Raw genomic sequence first — 23622 nt, 5'->3', positions numbered from 1 at the left:
TGATTTATAATAGCCGTAACCGTTGATTTAAGCCGTAATCTTTAAGAAATTGACCAATCACAGTCGAATGTGAGAAGAATAATCGACTGTGATTGGTCAATTTCTTAAAGATTACGGCTTAAATCAACGGTTACGGCTATTATAAACCAGCCCTAAGGCTGCGTTCGGAATAGCACCAGTATTGGTCAATACTGCTAACTTTAACCGTCGGTTAAGCTAACCGTGGTTGGTGAAATTGGCTCTAAAGCCGTGATCAGACTACAGATTGGGATTGAGATTGGATTGAAATTTAATCAATTAGAATAAAGAAAACTAACTTCAAGTTTAGTGAACTTTGCTTTAATTGGTCAAATTTCAATCCAATCTCAATCCCAATCCGTAGTCTGATCACGGCTTAAGCCTTGTGTACACGATACTAGAAATCAGTCCAAGTTTCGGTTTAAGCCAATCAACTTGCAGCTCTTACAGAAAAGTAGCAGTTTCATTGGCTTAAACCGAAACTTGGACCCAGTTTTTGCATCGTGGACACCGGGTTTAACGCACAAGCTTTGGCGTATCCTGATTGGGAAACACATCTGTAAATGGTTTTCAATGTTTGGGAAATAATGATTTCGGTAAATATAAAGGAAATAAGTGGCTTTTTCACCGATTTAGCTGAAATTTAACAATATTGTATATTAATTTTAGTGTGTTAAATTCGAATATGAAAGTTAAAATCGTCGCTTATTCAAGTACAACAAAAGTTATAAAGTGCTAAAAACGACAGTTTTCGGATTAAAAAATCTGCTATATCGGCAGACTGCAGATTGTACATACATGAGCATCAGAGAGCATCCGCAGTGACGTAAAAGTGCGCGAAATTTAAAATATATTATACTATTATAATAAAAATCTATTTGGAATCGTATTAGCGTTTGGATCTTATTTCGCCCTGCAAAATATGATCCAAGCTAATAAGATTCTAAATAGGTTTTCAGGTAATTATTCAAAATAGGGTGTCTTTTCCGAATTTTGATATTTTTTTGCGACTTTTTTGGTAAAAATCTTTGTTGTTTCCGACAGTGATAATCAATCGGGGGAGTCCGAAGAATATATGTACTTTCAAGTAGAAGAAAATTGAAGATTACATAGGTATTTTTCAAACTTCCCCGATTGATTAATTATCACTGTTGGAAACAACATATTTTTACCAAGAGAGCCGCAAAAAAATATCAAAATTCTGGATAATTACCGGTTTTTATTTATAATAGTATAGTTACTATAGTATATATTTTAAATTTCATGCACTTTTATGTCACACTGTCCAGCAAACACACATGAATCGTGATTTTCAGATAAAATTATTATTTCTCAAACATTGAAAAAATTACAGTCGTGTTTTCCAAATAATTTATTTTAGTATTAATTTATTTAAAAATTATACAACATTGCTGGTGCCTATAGAACTCTTTAGAAAATGCTTAATTATGTATATGCTCAGAACTATATATGAAAACTATATTTTATATAACCCGCGGAACTCTGAGATTTTAACTTATATATAATATCTCAACTCTCGTTATACGCTTATTAAGTACATTGTAATTTAGGTCTTTATTGACGTAAAATTATTTTTTTTGCTTTTATATGGCGGAACTTTTTATAGAACTTTTGTAGAACTATAGCTCTCGCAAAATCTGACAAGATATGACAACGGACTCGTGCAGGATAAAGTGAGAAGCTGCGTGAAAATCTGGCGTCTCTGCAGTTTGTTCGGACTCATTTTTTTCTGCTTTAATAGACAGACCTATTTGTTTAATCTATATGAGGATCTCTAGAACTATTGAAAAGGAAGCTAGACCTTAATAATTTATGAGTTTCCGTAAAATGAGACCGGGATTCTGTATTATAGAGTTCCTCTAGTAATAAGTGTTAGGACACTGTCTGCCATTAAGAGGGAAGTGTCAGACTAGAGTCAAGCTCAACAGGGTCTTCTTTCCCCGCTAATTTTTTCAAGCCCATCCCCTAATTGGCAGTGGTTTCGCTAGATAGTAGATAAGGACAGTAGGAATCTAAGAGAGTCATAGAGCGCGGTATTTATAGTCAGATATATTATATTTAATATCGTCTTAATTAAGTCCGATCAAAAGCAGTCTTAAGACTCCGTTCAGCCAAAATAATGACCGTATTAGCATCTTAAGACATTATTTATTAAGACGGTCTTGAAATAAGATCCGACTATGAATACCGCCCATATAGTTACTCCCGCCGTTTATCCGCGGTTGCTTGAATTTCTTCACGTTGACATTCAGAGCATTGAGCAAAAATCACACTAACGAACGATCGAAAGAGATAGCCTCTCCACTCTCGTACTTTTCACTGGGATGTTATGCTTTGTTTCACTCCCACTAACTTCTTCCTTGTTAATGGCGGACCAATCAGGAATATAAAATCTAAATGCTCGATTCGAAAGCAAGCGCAAAAACGGTGATTAGAATAAATACAGCCGATTGTCGTGATTGGTCTGCCGTTTCGATATTTCGAGAATTACTCTAATGACACTCTTCGATACGTTTCGAATCCCGGTCAGTCGTGGAATACCGCACCGGTCGCGCCGGTATCGAGAAATGATCCGCATTCGAAATCATTTCCGTGTTTCTCGCGACCGTTCCCGCCCGAAGTGGAGGCAAAGACCAAAAAAGTGCGTTATCTCGGAACCGGTTAAAACTACTCGGATTTGAACGTTTTTTTTTTAAATGTAGGTAATTAAAAACACTACAATGTTTATGGGTTAAAAATTGACGCTAATTGTTAATTTAATAAATTTTTATTTAATAATTATTTAATAAATTAAAGAATTTGTTGCTTGGCTCTTTTTGGTCTTAAAATATTCTATGAACCGTGCCCTATCAGAATATGCAACTTAGGATTTTGTTGCTCGCTCTTAACTGCAAATAAACAAATTAGTTATCTCCGCGCCGACCGTTATCTATAATACGACTTCGATGGCTAAAAACTAACTAAAAGAATTTGTTGCTCGGCTCTCTTTGGTCTTAAAATATTCTATGAACCGTGCCCTCCCAGAATATGCAACGTATGATTTTGTTGCTCGCTCCTAACTGCAAATAAACAAATTAGTTATCTCCGCGTCGACGTTATCTACGACTTCGATGGCTAAAAACTAATTAAAAGAATTTGTTGCTCGGGTCTTTTTGTTATTTAAATATTCTATGGACCGTGCCCTATCAGAATATGCAACTTACAATTTTGTTGCTTGCCCCTAACTGCAAATAAACAAATTATTTATCTCCGCGTCGACCGTTACCTACGACTTCGATGGCTAAAAACTAACTAAAAGAATTTGTTGCTCGGGTCTTTTTGTTATTTAAATATTCTATGGACCGTGCCCTATCAGAATATGCAACGTACGATTTTGTTTTTAATTACCTACATTAAAAAAAAAAACGTTTAAATCCGAGTATAGTTTTAACCGGTTCCGAGATAAAAACCTAATTTGCCTCCACTATAAATAATTTGTTTATTTGCAGTTAGGAGCGAGCAACAAAATCATACGTTACATATTCTGGTAGGGCACGGTTCATAGAATATTTAAATAACAAAAAGACCCAAGCAACAAATTCTTTTACTTAATATTTAGCCATCGAAGTCGTGGATAACGGTCGACGCGGAGATAAATAATTTGTTTATTGCAGTTAGGGGCGAGCAACAAAATCATACTTTGCATATTCCGGTAGGGCACGGTCCATAGAATATTTAAATAACAAAAAGACCCGAGCAACAAATTCTTTTAATTAGTTTTTAGCTATCGAAGTCGTGGATAACGGTCGACGCGGAGATAAATAATTTGTTTATTGCAGTTAGGGGCGAGCAACAAAATCATATGTTGCATATTCTGGTAGGGCACGGTTCATAGAATATTTTAAGACCAAGAGAGCCGAGCAACAAATTCTTTTAGTTAGTTGTTAGCCATCGAAGTCGTGGATAACGGTCGACGCGGAGATAAATAATTTGTTTATTGCAGTTAGGGGCGAGCAACAAAAACATATGTTGCATATTTTGGTAGGGCACGGTCCATAGAATATTTTAAGACCAAAAAGAGCCGAGCAACAAATTTTTTTAATTAGTTTTTAGCCATCGAAGTCGCAGATAACGGTCGAAGATGCAGTATTTATTAGTGACATTGTTTACAGAACCTTATATTTCGAAAATTTGTTTACGCTATCTTAAAGCAACAAAAAAGCAACAAATTTTGGTGTATTGTTTTTTTGGATTTGAGCACTCTATATGTGTTTTTTAGTATGTGGTGGGGCTAGAACTTGTGTCAAGCTGGCCCCCCCCCCCCCATGCGAAAAACTATATATAGAGTGCTCAAATCCAAAAAACAAATACACCAGAATTTGTTGCTTTCTTGTTGCTCCAAGATAGCGTGAAAACATTTCTGAAATATAACGTTGTTTAAGATGTAATCAATATGGTGCTGTCTGTTAAGTATTCGGATATACGTATTTTCTAAAAAAACGTTATATTTCAGAAATGTTTTCACGCTATCTTGGAGCAACAAAAAAGCAACAAATTCAGGTGTATTTGTTTTTTTGGATTTGAGCACTTTATATAGGTTTTTTATTATGGGGAGGGGCTAGCTTGACGACAAGCTGGCCCCACCCATTTCGATCGCGATTTCCTGCTAAACGGTTTGAGCAACAAAATCCGGACTAAAGCAACAAATTAGCACATAAATAGCACTAAATTTTTTAATAGGTCCGGATTTATTTTGCGATGGTGGGGGGGGCTAACTTGATAGAGGTTCTGGTAGGGCACGGTTCATAGAATATTTTAAGACCAAAGAGAGCCGAGCAACAAATTTTTTTAGTTAGCTTTTAGCCATCGAAGTTGTATTAGATAACGGTCGACGCGGAGATAACTAATTTGTTTATTTGCAGTTATAGGAGCGAGCAACAAAATCCTAAGTTGCATATTCTGATAGGGCACGGTCCATAGAATATTTTAAGACCAAAAAAAGCCGAGCAACAAATTCTTTAATTTATTAAATAATTATTAAATAAAAATTTATTAAATAAACAATTAGCGTCAATTTTTAACACATAAACATTGTAGTGTTTTTAATTACCTACATTTAAAAAAAAAACGTTCAAATCCGAGTAGTTTTAACCGGTTCCGATCGAGATAAAAACCTAATTTGCCTCCACTAAGTGGAGATTCTCGCGCGCGAGGAATGTCTTGAAAGTGTTTCGTCGAAACGCGATATACTGTGCATGATCAGCGTTATGCGACAATGCCGTGCCGTGCCGTGACTTCGGCACTGGCACGGCGATCCACTTCTACGTGTATTTGGCGGCCATTGAAATCGTCCCCGTACATCCCGAGCTGTCTCCTCGAAGTGCAACGACAATGCAATAAATGCGCGATCATCACCAGGTATGTGCAAAGATAATTCAGCAATAATTTGTATTTATTAAAGCGCTTTTTATTTTGAATCTTTTTGGAAGAAAATTTATAATTTATTTTAGAATTACAGCTATCCAAATCCAGATTTTTAAGTTTTGATGAAAAACAGTTCAAATAAAAGCAGTTGTAGTTACAAGACAATAAGATTTCTTATATTAGAATTCTAGATTTGTTTTAATTGGTGAAAGACGCTGCATAATTGCAGAAAAAAATATATAATATTTATAACATACAAAGTATATACATAAGTATAATATACATAAGTATATACATAAGTATATGTACATAAGTATATTAAACATAATCTATATATAAAATATTTAAACACACGTTGTTTAAAATATTTTTATACTATCTTAAAGATTCTGAAAAAATATATAAAATTATTATATCCTAAATTAAGTGTATAAAATTATAAATATTACCACACACATCCACATACACACATTTATATCTAAATGCAAGTAGAGATGCACTTTTGTATTCCCAAATCAGAAGACGGAATACAAGTTTAATTCGCATCACATATTGTCGCTATTGAATTCAATTTACATATATTTATCGAAAAGATTTCATGCCGCTCTCGTTATCAGTGCACTTCCTGCTGTTGTGTAATCGAGATTTCTAAAGATAGTCGAGCTTACGGTGTTTGTCTACGGAAACGTCTCGCGTATAACGCAATTCCTTCATCGGGATATCTTCGGAAGTGGAGTGGGGATGACTTTAAAATAGTTAGATCGGCCGCAGCATCGAGTAGTCGCCGCTTGACCAGTGTAGCACGCGTGGCACGTGACATATCACACTGAATTACAACGTAATTGATACGATTCTCGATAAGCGAGGCCTCATCGTGTCAGTCCGTATAGTTGCTCTCGCGAAGTGCCTCCGGCCGCCCCGTTTCTTCCTCGGCACCGCAACTGGTATTAGCACAGTTATCTTTCATGCTCCATCTCTTCATTCACGAGCGATTTAGATAATTGCGACGCCGAAATCGAGAGAAAAAGAAAGGCTGAATTGATATCGCGCGAACGTCACTTTTGATTTTGCTTTGAATTCTTGTCGCGCTCCTTTCATTTTCTTCGTTAACGGATGTTTTGTGGTACAATTGTCATTTTCACGCGCGAATAAATTTTGTTAATTGGTTTAAAAAAAAACACACAAAAGTGACCCGTTGCGATAGTCTATTTGTGTCTCGTAGTAACGAGACTGATAATTTCTGTTCGTTAACGTTAACGTTGATTTCAGCGCGTTTGGCGTGTAGTAAAAAAAAAAAATTACTGCCGTTTGAAATAATTAATGTACATATTCATACATGTAACATTGGTTTCTTTAAAAAAAGCTAATGATATATCCTCTCGCGTCTTTCTCTACTATTCCGATGTCGTTTCATATTTAACACGTTGACTGCCAAATACAAGTTATTTGGCGATTTGGCCCATTGTTTTATTATCAGACTTATTCATTCAGTCTCGTTACACATTCATTAACATGTCTATTGATACAAATATTTATTATTTTTATATATTATATTTTGTGTGGGTTTTGAATAATTTAACGTGCATAAATTCAAATTAGCGTATCGAAGATCCTTTTTCCAAATATGGCTTGGCGATCAACGTGTAAACATAATTTAATTTAAACATAATTTAATTACACATAAATAGCAATAGCTTTGAAAAAGTTAATATATTAAAACTACTTAGACGCCGTTTCGTTCAAATATTTCGTTTCTCATATCCTCCTTTAATCACTTTTGTATCCGATCTTTCATCAGATATCAATCGCACGCGATTAAATTGTCGATCGACCGATCATCAGTTTCGTAAAAAGACATTATGGAATAATAGAGTTCGTTACATTTAACACTAACACCGCAATATGCGAGTCTATTTCTTTAGTTATTCTCATGACGAGAAGTCGAGTCTCCCATTAAAGATCATTTGCGGAATAATCATCTGATCAACGGATGCAATTGTTTTCCATAGATCAGGCTCAATTCCCGCACGGCGGCGAGGCGGAACAATGGCGTTGTTCCGCAATCTGTTCGATTTCGTTCTGAACGACAATAAGTTAGACGAGAAACTCGGCCTGACCGAGAAGCAAAAGAGACTGGTGCAGAACACATGGGCGACCATTCGTAAAGACGAAGTGTCGGTCGGCGTCACCCTCGTACTCGCGTGAGTGAACTGCCGTTTTCTTCATCCGTTCTTCACACGCACTTTCTCTGCTAGATCGATACTCGTAACTTCGACAGAGCAAAGATTGCGGAGGTAATCGCGCCGGTAAACGGTGTAAATAAACGTGAAAATAATGATTTTTCTTAATATAAGATCGCGCTGGTCGCGGATTAACAAAACGATATAGCCGCGAAACGTGTTAGAAATTCTTCCGACGCGACCGAAGCTTCCTCGCTCGAAGAACTTCCGCATTCTAACAAGCCATTCATTTATTTAATGAATCGCCGATGCGTATCTGGTGCATGATAAAAAAACCATGTCACGCGCTTAGGGCCTCCTCGTCAATACCCTCACGTCTCGTCGAAACCATTCGCGTTTGTTAATGCGTGCTGCGTCGCGATGCGTCGCAAAAGATGCGACAGAGAACGCGCGCTATGAAAATTTCAACGTCGCGCCGCGCCGTGCCGCGGGCCGCTTTCATTATCACATGTGATACCGATAAATTATTGCGACATCGGATAGTTGTTTACAGCTTAATGTTATATCTCTACTAAGGCGATCGGTGCCGCAAATAGAACTTACAATTTGTAAGTCCGCGAGAGATGTATTATTACACGTATTTTCACGCGCGGCATGCTTCTTTCGAATGGCTTAATATGCTTAATGACACTCTGCGTCCAACAATCATACTCGGGCATTTAAATTTGCCCGAGAAAATCCGTGATTTCATTACGAGCAAGCTATCTGCGATACTAACTTGAGTCTTTCATTATTCTTCAAAAAATATAAAAATATCTCTCTTCTTATATATTGCTTCTCATATACAAGGTGTTACCTAAGTAAGTACACAAACTTGAAGGGGATATTCCTTGGCTTATTTTAAGAAGAAAAAGTTCTATAAACATAAGCAGACACGCGAAGCAGTCATGAAGCAGTCACGAAGCAGTTTAGGACACATGTTTATAGGATCTTTTCTTCTTAAAATAAGCCAAAGAATATCCCCTTCAAGTTTGTGTACTTACTTCGATAACACCCTGTATATTCTCATATATTTCTATTTCTTTCTTGATATACTTCAATACGTTCTTGTACAGTTTCTGTATTTGAATATAATTATTTAAAAAAGTTAACGCTAGGAAATATAATAAATCCCAGCTATCACTGAATAGTCATCGTTTTATGATACTAATTCAATTATTTTTTCTTCCTCTTTTTCCTCTTCATTATCAAAGTTATACTTAAAATAAAAATCTGTTTATCTGTCTTTTAGAAAACTGTACTGCACTGCACCTCGATCTTCTACAAAATATAATATTAATGTAAATAAGGTCGCATGAAAAATATTAATGTCATACATTACATTATATACTCGTAATAATGTAATCAAGTCTGAATTCAAGTTGCGGTGGTTATTAAAATCTTAAGATTTTTTAATATCAAAATGTATAAAAAATAATTAAGTGTTCCTTAAAAGTGATGCATGTTAAAAAATCGGTGTTACAACTTTCATGACAGATCATACATCACTTATAGAATAATTCATTTAAGTTGCTCACTCATATTAACTTCTCCTTTTTAACAATGGGGAAACATGTTCTCATTATCACTATTTGTCTTTGCAATCAATGCATGAGATTTCTCCAATGTTTTATATTATTTTATTTAATACGATTTTAACGACACAGATCAGTAGCCCTTAAACGATTTCATCGTTTTACGAGAACATGTTCTTTTATAGCTATTTCAAACAATATCCAGAAGCTCAAAAAGAATTTAAGCCGTTTAAGGACGTCCCTCTCGACGAACTGTCGAAAAATAAGAGGTTTCAAGCGCACTGTGCCAATATCGTGGCGACGCTTGGCAAATTGATCGAACAAATGCACGATCCGGAATTGATGGAAGCGACCTTGATTAATTTTACCGAGAAACACAAGAACCGCGGACAAACACCGAAGCAGTTTGAGGTAAGTGAATGCTAATCTTTTTGTCTTCTACATTCTCTTCTCAATGATGTAACAACGATATGTTTTTACATCTAAAATTTTGTCTATAAACCTCTCTTTTCATTGTCTTTTTATATAACTGACTTTACCTTTTTTATTTTAAAATGCTTAAGTATTTCCTAAATACAAAAGTTTTTTTTATATGTATAGATATAAAAAAGATCTTTGAGATCATAATGACTTGAGACATAAATTAATCTTTGCTTTCTGTATACTACAATTATTTCACGAAATTATTTTTCCGAACGAGGAACGAGCTGATAGTTATTTATCTTGTATTCTAACAATTTTGTCAGCTTGACATTAACTCTATCTGTATTTCTAATATATGTTCTTTCCTTAAAATATAATAATTGTAATAAATTATCTTTCAGGAATTGAAACAACTGATGCTAGAGCTTTTCCCTTCCTTATTCGGGAAGCAATATACATCGGATGTGCAGGAGGCCTGGAAGAAAACGTTGGACTTGATCTTTACGAAAATCAATCAAGTTTACGCAGATTGAGAGATGTGCTCGGGCGCAATTCTTGAATTTTATAATTGACGAATCTGTGGCATGTATTGTATATCGCTTTTTGAAGATGACGAATCTGTCGAAAAGTTTAGTCGGCCGTGATATGTTCTTCACAAAATATAATATTTACGAAACTTATATAACTAATTTGCGCGACGAACATTTCGCTGTTCTTTGCAATAAATTATATTGATTGGCGTTCCGAGAAACGAAAAGTGTGATTAACGGAATCATTATGATGCAATATTATGATGAAATTTGTACATATAATATATTATATGTTCATATGGCAATAAAGTATATTGCGTTAGATTGGTACAACAAATTATCCAATTTCATCAAATTTTATATTAAATATTTAAAACTAGGAGGCCGATGTTCTCTACAGATTGAAGAATTTTTTTTCTAAATAGAAAGAAGAGTATTAAATCCCATAACTGCATTTTGACTTCATTTTTGTTGAAGTTTTACCTTCAATTTTATTGGACAAGGTGATCCTAAAGCCGTGATCCTAGCCGGTTTTTTTCAGTTTTTTTCTTAGCACTAATCTTTTAATTGGCTTTATAGAAATGCAAAATTCTTGTCTAGAATTAAAGTACGCATCAAAATCTAGGTCATGGTGGTCGAATTTATATGTGGTGGTCGTCACGTATAACAAAAAATATTAATTTTTTTTCGTTTTTGATATAAATTCGACCACCATGACCTAGATTTTGATGCGTACTTTAATTCTAGACAAGAATTTTGCATTTCTATAAAGCTAATTAAAAGATTAGTGCTAAGAAAAAAACCGAAAAAAACCGACTAGGATCACGGCTTTAGGATCACAACTTCATTTTTTATCTCACATTGCGCAATGATAACAAGACGTGATATTAGCCAAATATACGTTATCTGCATGTGCGTGATATTTCAATTCATTTCATTGTATTCGTTTGTATATTTCGATTCGCCTAACCGCGAAATGTCAATTGCTTACCCTTACTATTCTCCAATAACATTTGCCGAGACGATAGAACAAAATGGTACGAAAAGCATTTGAAGAAACGAGGAATGAATAATACCAGCGCGATCTTCCACGATATTTTATCAGGTGAGTATCCAATGAAGGTTTTCAAAGCGATGCACATTCGTGGCCGACACAACGCATTTTAGGACGCCGACCGATCTCCTTGTCTCTGTACGTCGCTGGCGGCATCGTAATCGCGATTATAATTTGCACCTGCTGCTGCACCCTGTTTGTGAGAAACAAGTGTGCGAGGATTTTTAATAAGCTGACGGGGAGGCGGAAAAAAGAGTCAGTATAAGACAACTGTATTATATTACGACGTGATTCTTTCTCGGCGCGATTCCGCGATTCGATTAGAATGTGAAGAAAGCGATCGTGATCAGTCTGCGAAATATGTTTAGAAAGTATTTCTCCGATGTTGAGGAAGGACGAAAGAAGTTGCGGAAAAAGAGGAAGAGACCCGTGTCGCCGGACTTGACGTACATCCCGACGGAAGTCACCGCGCCGATTATCCCTAGGGAACCGGAGAGGTTGGAGAACGGGTCGCCGACCCCCTGTTACAAATGTTACAGAAAGAAGAAGCGAGGACGGAAAGCGAAGAGGCAGACACGATGAGACCGAGAAGAAGGTTAATCGACAAGTAAATGAGCAAAAATGAGACATCCTTCCGAAGAAATAAAAACACACGTACATGTACGAGACAGAATGATGGTCTTTTGTTTTCATCTGCGCGATTCTTTCTCTATTCCTGTAACGTCGTCTCGTTTGGACGGAAAAATGCGGTCTTGGGCGATCGGTATTTACGTTACGATCAGTGCGACGATTTTTATCCCAAGAGCCTGCGGGACGATAGACGTGAATCTGAGCGAATTGGAGTATCTCGCGGCTCGATTGGACCCGTACGAGTGCAGACGATTGATCGCCGCGCTTCATTACACGACTTACGACTTGCCGAAGAATCTGGCCGCGGCAGGTCAGCTCTCTCAGCTCTCTCCTTTCCAGTTTTATAATTTTAAAACCACTTGCCTCGTTAATTCGATTTCGCTTTATTCGCGTGTCGAAGGATTCTATATATACTAACTTTTATTCTCGCGAATAAAAGAGCGTAAGGTGGACGAGGAGATCCCGTGTCTGCGTCAACTGCTTCATTGGAATAGTTCCCCGGCGGAGGGTCGGGGCAAGACGCACGCGGCGATTATACATCGGCTTCGACAGCTAAATCGCAACGATCTCGCCGATTGGCTCGGCAGAACTACCTTCAAACAACTGGGAAAGGATCTGGACAACGCTATTACGTTGTCCTTCGACGAGCTCGCCAAGGAAGAAATGGAAACCAGCACGTCGGCATTCCGCATTGCTAATTATACTCAGGACTGTGCAAAACACGATCAAAACATCCTTTCCTTCGTATATAAAATGCATGATAATCCGTAAAGTATCATTTTAACGGTAAAATATAAAGTGGCGAGGAAGAGAGCACTAAAACAAATTGAGCAATGCTCACCATTTAAATATTATAGAAAATGTCTTTTATTATTTCCTCAACGCGTATCTAAAGAAATCAAAGATTTATATAAAGTGTATTGCCCAGTACTGGATTATAATCCGATATTTTTTACCTGACTATTCTGCATACCGATTCTTTTAACATAAAAGATTTGGCCGAATAATGCATGAAGTATTCATCGTTTATAGCTTGTTTGCGACAGCTGAGTCCGTTACCTGGACTCAAGAGGAAGATACGTGGTTACCAGTCGACACAATTCTTATGGCTCTTGTGCTTGGATTATTAGGGACGCTGTTCGTTTTAATTGTGGCCATTATCGTACATACCGTCAAGAAAAATTAAATGCCATGTATATGTCCCTCCCCGTTGTCCCGAAGTTTAAATAAAGTTTGTAAAATATGAATATCTCTATGTTAAAGAATAAAACTAATGAAAAAAAGAGGTTCTTCTTTTTGATCTTTTTCTCATCTCGTTAATAACGTTTTATCTCTCAATTTTTTGTTGATGCAAATCAAAATGTATTACAAATTTATAAGTTTTATTCCTATTTAAAGAAAAAAAAATGGGAAAACGGTCTCGATAATTTCGAGAAAATAAGCGGTGAATATAGAATTGTTTTTTTTTTTTACTATAATATAATAAATCTCTTAAAGCGAAATATTTTTCTCTTTAATAATTTCCATTTAAGGCATTTAAAAAAGAAGTTATAATATATGAGTGAACAATTTAATTACCCTGTATTTCTATATAAAAATTTTCAAACACAACGCGAATATTTACATGAAAAATATTGTATAATATGTAATAAATATATGCCATATAAATTTTTTATAATAAGACTGCTTTTACAAACATCGCGGGAAATACAATTAAATCTTAGTCATTTTTAGCTAACTACAAAAATAATTCATGCGCATAAATAGTAAATACAGAGAATTGTGTAAATGCGGTATTGAATCATAATAAAATGCTACTTAGTAATAATGTCATAATAATAATGTGTGTAAGGCAATATGACCGTGGCAATTACCACCATAATGACAGTGACAGTGACAGTGACAATGATAATGATAGTAACAACGGTATGATAATAGCGCGCATTGATGATGATACTGTTATTAATAATTGCGATAATCGACTTTCTTATGAAACTTAATTATGACTTCGAGACGTAAAGTTACGCGACTGAATAATTAATCTAACTGACGGTACTATGCATCTACATGAATGTTATGATAGTTACGTAACTAATAAATTAATTGCACTCCGATTTGTTGCAAATGTATTACAGTTGACAAATTTTAACATAATCGTTAGCTTGATTAGTCTGTTTAGTCAGTCCTACCAGACCACTATTATGCCTCTCCATCTTTATGCAAAATTTAATTTACATAACTAACAATTTTTGAAGCAGAGATGGGTAAAATTGTAATGCATATCTTTTGGTAATCATCAAATGTAATTTAATTAATTTTACATTTGTTAATTACGCTTGTAATTGCTAATTGGCCAACAAACAATTATTACTTATGTGTATAGCTTCCAGCTAAAAATATAATTGGTAATTGATGATCGATAAAAGATTATAAATGTAGTTATTGCGGTTGGTTAATACCAATTGGCAAAAATGCATCGAAATGATTGTCTTTATAGATAATTCACGGACGGAGAAATGTGAGTGAAACATATATATTGCAACAGATGACATTACTAGGATAAAACATTAAAATAATGTGTTATTAATTTAATATAGTAACAATAATAGTAATAATGTAATAATAATAACAGTAATAATAATAATCATTTAAAAGATTTCAAAATAATAGAATATTAATCGAAATAAAATATTAAAAGATATAATATTTCTAATAACCATGTAACAATGGTACTATATAGGAATAATAGTTGCATAGTAGTTATAGTAATAGGAATAATAGTAGGAGTGATGGTTGCAAAATAATAATAATAATAGAGCAGTATCGTAACAGAATAGTATTAGTAATAGGAATAAAAGTAATAGTAATAGTAGTTGTAACTAGCATGATAATATCTTGCACTAACTAATAAGTCGGCAATGTTGATAAAAGAATAAATTAATGGAAATTTAACGATCGATAGAAAGACACATCTCACGATGTGTGAATTATTTGCACAACCGTTATTTTCGGTACACTCGATGTGCCGTACGATATAAATATTTTTTGCGGATATGTTCTCTTTCTCTCATTCTCTCACTCTCTGTCTCTTTCTCTCTCGATATATTCTATATGTACAGCGAGACGCACGTTCTATCTGAACACGTTATTACTTAGATATTTGGAGAAGTACATTATCTTTCAGCCCTAAATATATAAGAAAATAGACTAACAAGAGAATTTTTGCTACCTGTTTCATATTTAGAGTTGCTCGTTCTTGAGTCAAAAGGGAGGGAGAGTTGAGCGGTTTTAATAACGAATTAAAATTCAACTACGTAATGAAACGTTATTCTTCAACCTATTTTAGAATGTCGCTTTAACGGAATCTTAGATCGAGGGGTTTGGCTAAGATATCTCTATAGCATGAGAGAAATTAAGTCATAAAAATATAATGGCTTCCTATGAAACTTCTTCTAAGGACATCTCGATTCTCGGGTCGTATCGAGAAATCTCTCTTCGAGAAGAATTATACGCTAGATCGGAAACGTCCCGTGTATTACGTATAATGCAAAAAACGCGTACTCTTCCTTATATCTTTCTCTTTTTCTGTCTTGTTCCTTCATTATTCACTCTCTGTTATATTCTATTTCATTATGTTTATCTTATTTTTCTCTTTCTCTTCTCTGTTTCTTCCATGCCTCTTTCTAATCGTTTCCCCTTCTTTTCGCTTATTTTCACGTTTCTTCTATTGCGTTTCTGCGGAATCATCATTTTGTTATTCCAGCGCGGATTTTTCGCAAACTTACGACGATCTACGAAGATCCATGGCGAATAATGAGTGGAATCGTCGCGGATTGCTGTCCCTATGAAAGGCACTAATATGATAGTTTATCACAGAGTCTGTGCGTGTATATGTATGCGTGTGTACGTGTTCGTGTGTATGTGTACGTGTACTCGACGTTTGTCGTTTAGAATAGAATTTTCTTAGATTCTGCGCTCTAGATCTTCGTGGAGAAGACTGTTGTTGTTGGTCTCGTGAATCGACGCGGGGGATGATTCGTCAGGTTGTTCGCCCCCGCTTAATTCTAATTGGCCCGTACTGTCGCCGCTGCTAGAACCGCATTCGCCATCGACAAACCTGAAAAATAGAGCATTTTTTTATAAATATGTAGGCAGAATATTCCGTTTTAATTTCACGTCTCATATATCTCAATGATTGTTTGTTTAAAAAAAAGATATTATAGATATTATAGATAAGTTTCAAGAAGTCACAGTTTTAGGAGAGAAATATGATGCATGCAAAATATATTGCAAAAATCAATAGTTTACGAAATACTTTTATAGTATATTTTATAGTAATTTTATAATAATTAATAACAAAGAATTTAAGTTTTATTTTTACATATTCTAATATATTTAATATATAAAATAAAATTTCATAAAAAAGTTTATTTCTCCATCTCATTTCGATACTTGTTAATACTTTATATCCACGTAAAATATTTATTCATTTGTTCTCTTTATTTCAATTAATTCTGATGTATCAAGAAATTATTTCACGCTGCGCCGCGATTGAAAAAAAAAAATACTAGATAGAACGATACTCACGTGTACGGTTGTTCTTCGCCGCGCATCTCGCATATGACATTCGTCAGTGCCATTATATAATTTTTAGCCAACGTGAGCGTTTCTATCTTGCTGAGCTTCCTCTCCATTTTTACGTGTGGTATTACCTCGCGTAATTGCTGAAAATTACAACGAGAAGATTGAAAGCCTATCTACTATATCGAGTCGCATTCGCGCGATAAATAACGGCGCCGGATTGCAATCTAATCAAATATATACAGTCGAAAGTTGATACATTTTTAACGATGCTACGTATGACCTATCAATAAAACGAATTGCTTATCGGATAGAGCTGCAGCTGCGAGTTGTCGCCATTTATCTTCCGCACAAATCGATTTTTCTATCACATATTTTGCTGGCGTTTGCATTTATGACGTTCAACGTCGATCAACAACGTTTTGGTAATAAGAAAGATGATCGTAATATAATAAAATTAAGTAAACGAATCTTTCTTTAAATATTACAAAAAAAAACATTAGTAAAAAAAGATTATATTTTTTGACTATATTTTTCAAAAAAATTATTTGCTAAAGTAGAGGAAGTTCGGGTAAGGTGAAATATTCTTATAAATAGAACCACCGCGATATCTAAAATATTAAGTGTTACAATCTAGCGGACAGCAGTGGAGTTACTAGCTGCCGGGTCCATAATCTAACATACAAAGCGGCAGCGTGGCACAACGCGTCGTTAAATAATAAATTAAAATTGAAAATTTAGCGTGTACCGCATACAGCGTAAGGTGAGTATATAAACTTTTATTTTGCGATTAATCTACTTAACAGATTCTTAATTGCCTTTTGTTGCATAACTAAGATAGAACTTTAGTGTGGTATACTTAGCAAGTGTCATATGTTGTATATTTTTCTATTTTATACGATAAAAAGGTAAAAATAGTGATGTCGGACAAATCGAGATAATTCTTTTTTTTAAATGCGTTTTATTTTATGAGTAAAGTTTATAAGTAAAAAGTTTTATATTATTATGTGTATGTTATTATATTAGATAATAAAAAAGTTTTTCGAACATGTTTCATACATATTTATATAACATTGTTATAAAAATTTCAGTTTGTAATAAATTACTATAAATTAAATGTATAATATAATAATAATTATAGAATATTTTATTATTAACATCTCTTTATTATTAACTTTAAAACACGATAAAAATTATTTTTTTGCAAGATTAATAAATTGGTTTACCTTGCCCGACACGATTCAAATTACCCGACAAAAATCTATCTTGGAAAATTTTGCTATAACATTAAACTCACTACAAATAAACGAAATTGGTTAGAAACACATTGGTAACAAAACATTTGGCATTACGACTCGACGTAAACAAAGTTCAGCTATCTTTAATAGTTTCCAGTTATATTAAAAAAGGCTTAGGTTCAAAATACCCGAACTTCCTCTATTTTGAATGTATACTATTTTTGTTACTTATTGTTAGCAATCTCACAGGTGAATGTGTTTATGGGATAAAGATCGATCGTACTTGATTATTTTCACTCTTATTGTTCGCAATTTAATGTTCCGTAGCGAAAGTCTCTCGTTCTTCGAAAGTTTTTAGCAAAGTTCGTCGCGCTCATCGACGCGATGAAGCGAAAGCTGCCTGGAGGAAGCAATAAACTGTTACCTCAAAGGCATCGTTGAGGGAGTGCATTCTCATTCTCTCTCTCTCGTTACTTTCGAGCCTCCTCAAGTTCCTCTCGCGAGCGGAAATTCCGCTTTTCCGTCTCCTCGTGGCCGGCGGCGCGCTACCGCGATTTCTTCTCTTCGCCTGCTTCGGGCTCCTCTCGCTCCCGCTGCTGTCGCTCTCCTCGCCCACCTATTTTCGTCCGGTTCATAAAAGGATAGACAGATCTTTGTCAAATATTTGCCACGGAGGTTTCATAGCGCGGCACGATGCGCACGATGATAGATATACGAGCGAATTTCCATTTCAGGACTTCTCAGGAAGAAACAATTTACATTTGAAAATTGCATTGGTATTGCGACGCCTCAATCAATTCAAGAAACACAGAATGCTTGTAAATATCTCATGTATATTTTATGCATGACGCGATAATATAAATATCTTATTACAATACAAATTCTTTGTTTCGGTCTCATTTTAACAACACGTTAAGAAATACATATTATTAATTTTTCTTAATTACTTTTTATAAGAAAAGAAAGAATTAGCTTACGAATGTATATTTCACAGAGGATGTTTTATTATATCCATAAGTGCGCCTACATCCGAATATAATCGACACGAGCAAAGTTGATTATATTAATGCGCGATAACGTGTTACCGGTGTTACATAATGGTATTTTCTAATCTAATCTAGATGAGAAGATCTTACCATGCTATTTTCATCAATAAAGGAATTCATTTAACTTTTGTCTCGTTTTACCTTCTTGTCTCTCCTTTCAAGAACGCGCTTCGCGAGTATTTGTCTAATTGTAAACGTTTAAGCGTTTAACCGATGAAACCCGACTGATAAAATGTTAGCAATTTTCTTCGGTGCTGCACAACACTGATAAAAAAGATTATTTACTCAATTCGGATAGCTAGTAATGAGACGTCATCTGTTATATTTAACGATTTATTTCTGGATCTGATTTATTATCTATTCATCGAATTCGATCGTATAACTAATTGATTTCGCTTACACCGCATCGCACACCAAACACCGTACTCGTGTCTCTCGTCACGAATTATTATCTATTGCAAATTGCGTTGAGCTTATACAAATCGAAAAGTGCACGGTGCCGGAAAAACCTTAAATCTTATCAATTCGGCATGATAATGGTGACTTATGTGGGTCGAGTATCTTTTCTTATTCGGAGTAAATGGAACTTTAAAAGCCTCAGGTGAGATAACGCGCAGCTGAGTGCGATAAAGAAGGGAAACGACAGAGTGGAGAGAGAATAGATGATATACCTCCGCGACATGGTGGCGAGTACGTTTCCCGGTAAGCGAGTCGACGGAGGCGTCGTCCAGGTCGATGTACATTTCCCGATCACCGCAGTCTTGGTCGCTACCCGATAGCCTATCAAGGCTTCGCATTATCCTGATCGAAATCACAGCTCGGTCCCCCTGTAACAAACCGTTCATCTTCAAAAAAACCTGTGCGGTAGAAAAGAAAGCAGGAAATGCCCTTCCCACGCGAGCATCGTCCGGTTCTTCCTATCCTTTCCGTGATCATGAACGAAAGAAAGTAAATACAAGCTTGTAATAAATGATAAGACAAGTAGCTAAAGAAATTAATATCTTTAACACATTAAGAGCTTACAGTACTGTACATATAATACTGTATATAATCTCTATCTGTGAAAAACACGACGTGAGGATTTAGTTATATCACGTCTACAGTGTGTGCTATAAATATATAAATAAGTTTACGCAAGATAAAATAATGATATATTATCTGAGCTTTCGAAAAAGATAAAAATATATATTTTTATACGCTTTATAAGATTTATACTTGCTAAATATGCTAGATAAAAATACGACGAAATGTGGTATATCATTATAATGTGCAATGTTCGTGGTAAATTGCATCTTATGGGATGCACATATAACGCAACGCGATTTACGTTACGATTCATGGCGAGGAAGTTTCAGAATCATCGATCAAGATTAAACGTCATTACCGAGGCTGACGCTAATGTCTCGTTCGACGATTCTGAAATACTCGACTACCAGACTATAAGTCACGACTGATTGCCGTTTCTGTAGAAAAAAAAAATTGGAAGCTCTGTCAACGCGAGGCGAGGCGAGATAGGAAAAGAAGGAAGAGGGAGAAAGTAAGAGACGTCAACATGTGCGCGTGCGGATAAAGATAATCGAATCGGGATATCCCATTTTTCCTGCTTTGCTCTCTTCAATGCCAAGAATTCCCGCTCGTGGCTGCGCGCGCGCACGCACATGTCAGATTGGGGCCAATCCAGCTGTCAAATCAAGATCGGGGTGATTTGAGGTGGAAGCGAGACACGGCTCCACGGATCTCACAATACACTTTCTCCCGTTATCGAGCGCTCATGCGATTGCTCTTGATGGATATTACGATTTCGTCAAGCCTTGACGCGTAAACGCACGAACAGTAACGCAGCCAGACGCTGCCCGGGCTGCCTAGGAGATTGAGCAATACAGCGGAGTTGCATAATGCACGATATTATCGGGAATCATTAGCTTTCGATTTTTTCGAGCCTCCCGAGTATTTCACGAAGAAATTCGTATTCAATGCCGAAATTTTTCATATAGGTTCGTCATTTCAAAATACGTTGAAAAAAGGATAGGAATGTGATGCGCGCTGCATCAATATTTTTTCGAAAATATAAAAATTACAAAATTCTCAATATATTTCCTTACATTTCGACATTTTGTTTATTTCATTTACTTTAACACATATTCTCTTTCACGTCTCGAATGAATATAAATAAGTTTATGCGAAGTTTCTCACGACGCGTAGTCACGACGAATTCGTTATTCGTATTTTTGGATCGTATCTTGACGCGATTGTAATTAATCGCCGAGCGGATGCGTCGGTGTCGAAAATTTGCAGCCCCACGCACATTCGATTCGTAAACGCACGCTCGTATTGTGTTAACGCGCGCATTATTGCCCAGCAAACATGACAATATATCGACCTACAATCCGCCGAAAGTGACGAAATGCCGTTTCGCGCGGAACGCGAGGCGCAATTTTCAGGACAATTTTTCATTTACTCGGTGATACGTGAATTTCGCGAGAATTACGCTGCATAATAACAAAGTCGTTTCTCTATCTTTTAATAGCGCGCGGTCGTATCCGATATCGATAATGCTACTGCAGTAACTTATCGTAACGCTATTGCTGTTTCTCTCTGCCGCACGTTCTCGCTATTCCATGAGTTATGGTATATTATACATACACATATAATGCATATATGTTATATATGTATATGTGAGAGTTTTATATATATTATATAATAAATATGTTATTCAGAATTATATGAACATTTAGATAAGAGTTCTGAGAATTTTAATAGTTTGCAATTCTTTTTATATTATTATAGATATATAGTACACATATATGGAGGAACTATTAAAAGTTCCAGTGCTCTTATCGAAATGTTTTTGTTGGAGAACGTTCGAAAACAGCACGCCATTTTGATTGCCATTTATTCATATTATCGAGCATTAATTTGCTTTTATTATCAGTACAGATATACTCGGTGCTCTTGACGCGCGAAGAGAAAAGTACCCGCTTATCGGATAAAGTGTCAAGGGCGACGTAAACAGCGGCAGGAAATGTTCGGTCTCGCGTTTTAATTTTCTGGAAAATTTCGGCGGACACGGCGACGTATTATCAGGCGGTATTCATTGTCGGGAAGACGCTCATCCGTTGTGTTACGATCGAACGATCTCCGACAATTTACGCGATAACCTTCGACGTGCTACGGTGGTGATTTACGGTGGAATACCGTATCCGCCACGCCGCGCCGCGCGCCGCCTCGCTACGTAAGCTATTCGAGCGTTCGGGTTTTCTTCGGGCCCAAAAGATATCACCGAATTCTCGAACGCTGTCGAAAGAGCACGATTATTTTCGAATAATTTAAATCAAATTTGTCTCGTTCTTATCTAAATTATTTTTAAATTCGCATTTCGGGAGAGTAGAAAACACGTGCATTGCGAGAAAAACCATCCCAGATAACACAGTGTCCAAAATCGGGACATATGACGTTTTAAGATGCCATTAAGACGTCTTTAAGACGTCTTATATCCCGATTTTGGACATTGTGTTACCTGGGATAAAAATCGCGTTTCGAGTCCTTTTATATTAGTTTTTTTCCTTTTTTTTACATAGAGATATTAACGCGCGCGTTAGAAAGCACTTGACAGTTCGCGAACGAGGCCCCACGGTCGACGTCGTTCGAAAGATCGACGTTGCGGTTCCGGATCGCGCGAGCGGTCCGCATTCCGAAGCGGCGTAAAAGTGCGGACGTGTTCACTCGCTCGCTCGCACGCTCGCTCGCTCGTGTCGCGAGTGTAAAAATTGCAAAAATGTATTTACCTCGTCGGCCGATTATTCCCCATCAGTGCCTCGTGTAAGTGCGGCGAGTGCGCGCTCACTGAAACTGTGGCGTCTGGCACTAGGCGCGCTTTTCGCCGCGCCGAACGTCCCGCACACTTTTCCTTTCACACGACACTCACTTGATCTTGCCACTAAATCATCGTACGTTCCTCGGCCCCGCGGAGCGGTTATCAATAACGCCCCTGTCAGCGTCGCGATCGCCGTTGTCAATTTCAAACTCAAAAGTTCCAGCAATGTCGTTCTTACGTCGACGACGATGATTATCGCCTCGATGACGATAAGGTATTTGAGAAAAACGTCAAAGAACGAGAGAGAGGGTGGGAGGAGGGAGGGAGAGAAGGTTCCCGGAATCACTTGTTATTCGGCACGATCGCGATCTCTCGTCTCGAGGAAAAAGGGCGAGAGACAGAGAGAGAGAAAAGGAAGGGACGAGGCCTCGAAGCGCGTATCCAAAAAAGTCAGGAGCTGAAACTTTATCAGCGGCTCTACCGTGTGATGCCGATATACAGTCAGGGCCGGCCGAGCGCCCAATGCGGACTGACTATAACTGTAAACGATCACTTGTCGGCGAAGTGAGCGTGCAGGCCCCACCGGCTTCGCTCGGGGACTCCCGCCACTGGCATGAATATACTCGTGCGACAACGTGCCAGCGTATACCGACTCCGAGAGCGGCGGCCGCGGCGCGCGGCGTGCCGGCGTACACCGAGAGGTACCGACCAGCGGGGACCACCTTGCGGCTCCCACCAAACCAGTTCCTGCTCCAGAACCGCTTCCACCTGCTCTCTCGCGCTCTGAATATGCTCCGAATATGCGCTCCGGACGCGCCCGGCCGATTACCTGTGGCCGAAAAATCGAAGAAAAAGAGCCTTCCTTGGAACGTCGCGTATGCTGACGTTTGGAGACACGAGGACATCGCATCGGCTGCCCCTTTACGCTCTAATTTTTTCCTCGGTCTTGATCCTTTGAGTTCTTTTGGATTAAGGATATATTCCGATCTCGTAATCCTTATCGCGCGCCACGTGCAACTCTGGCGCCGGTTTCATTAGGACACTTTTCCTTTCGGATGGCGCGCGTTTGTCATTCTCTCTCTCTCTTTCTCTCTTTTTTCCTTTTATTCG

The 23622-nt window shown here is 36.8% G+C and overlaps 3 protein-coding genes across 3 annotated transcripts; 2 read left to right on the top strand and 1 right to left on the bottom strand.

Annotated features, from left to right (window-relative positions):
- The first annotated feature begins 6209 nt into the window (after positions 1-6209).
- Positions 6210-10473, top strand: Glob1 (globin 1). The gene is made up of 4 exons (XM_071792304.1): positions 6210-6386; positions 7452-7643; positions 9382-9607; positions 10021-10473. Exons 2-4 carry the CDS (start codon positions 7489-7491, stop codon positions 10150-10152), a joined length of 513 nt encoding a protein of 170 aa, XP_071648405.1. The 5' UTR covers positions 6210-6386; positions 7452-7488; the 3' UTR covers positions 10153-10473.
- A 751-nt stretch (positions 10474-11224) lies between these two features.
- LOC139821332 (uncharacterized) lies at positions 11225-13529 on the top strand. Its single transcript, XM_071792305.1, has 2 exons — positions 11225-12143; positions 12273-13529. Exons 1-2 carry the CDS (start codon positions 11825-11827, stop codon positions 12602-12604), a joined length of 651 nt encoding a protein of 216 aa, XP_071648406.1. The 5' UTR covers positions 11225-11824; the 3' UTR covers positions 12605-13529.
- Positions 13530-14117: 588 nt separating this feature from the next.
- LOC139821330 (class E basic helix-loop-helix protein 23) lies at positions 14118-23114 on the bottom strand. The gene is made up of 5 exons (XM_071792303.1): positions 22484-23114; positions 19370-19525; positions 18077-18268; positions 16421-16557; positions 14118-15950 (listed from the first exon to the last, which is right to left on the bottom strand). The coding sequence occupies exons 2-5, from the start codon at positions 19493-19495 to the stop codon at positions 15797-15799; spliced, it is 609 nt and encodes a 202-aa protein (XP_071648404.1). The 5' UTR covers positions 19496-19525; positions 22484-23114; the 3' UTR covers positions 14118-15796.
- Positions 23115-23622: the final 508 nt, after the last annotated feature.

The sequence above is a fragment of the Temnothorax longispinosus genome, chromosome 11, assembly GCF_030848805.1.
Source record: "Temnothorax longispinosus isolate EJ_2023e chromosome 11, Tlon_JGU_v1, whole genome shotgun sequence".
Classification (NCBI taxonomy): Eukaryota; Metazoa; Arthropoda; class Insecta; order Hymenoptera; family Formicidae; genus Temnothorax; species Temnothorax longispinosus.
The sequence above is the reverse complement of the archived record's forward strand: the minus strand, read 5'-3'. Positions and strand labels throughout refer to the sequence as shown.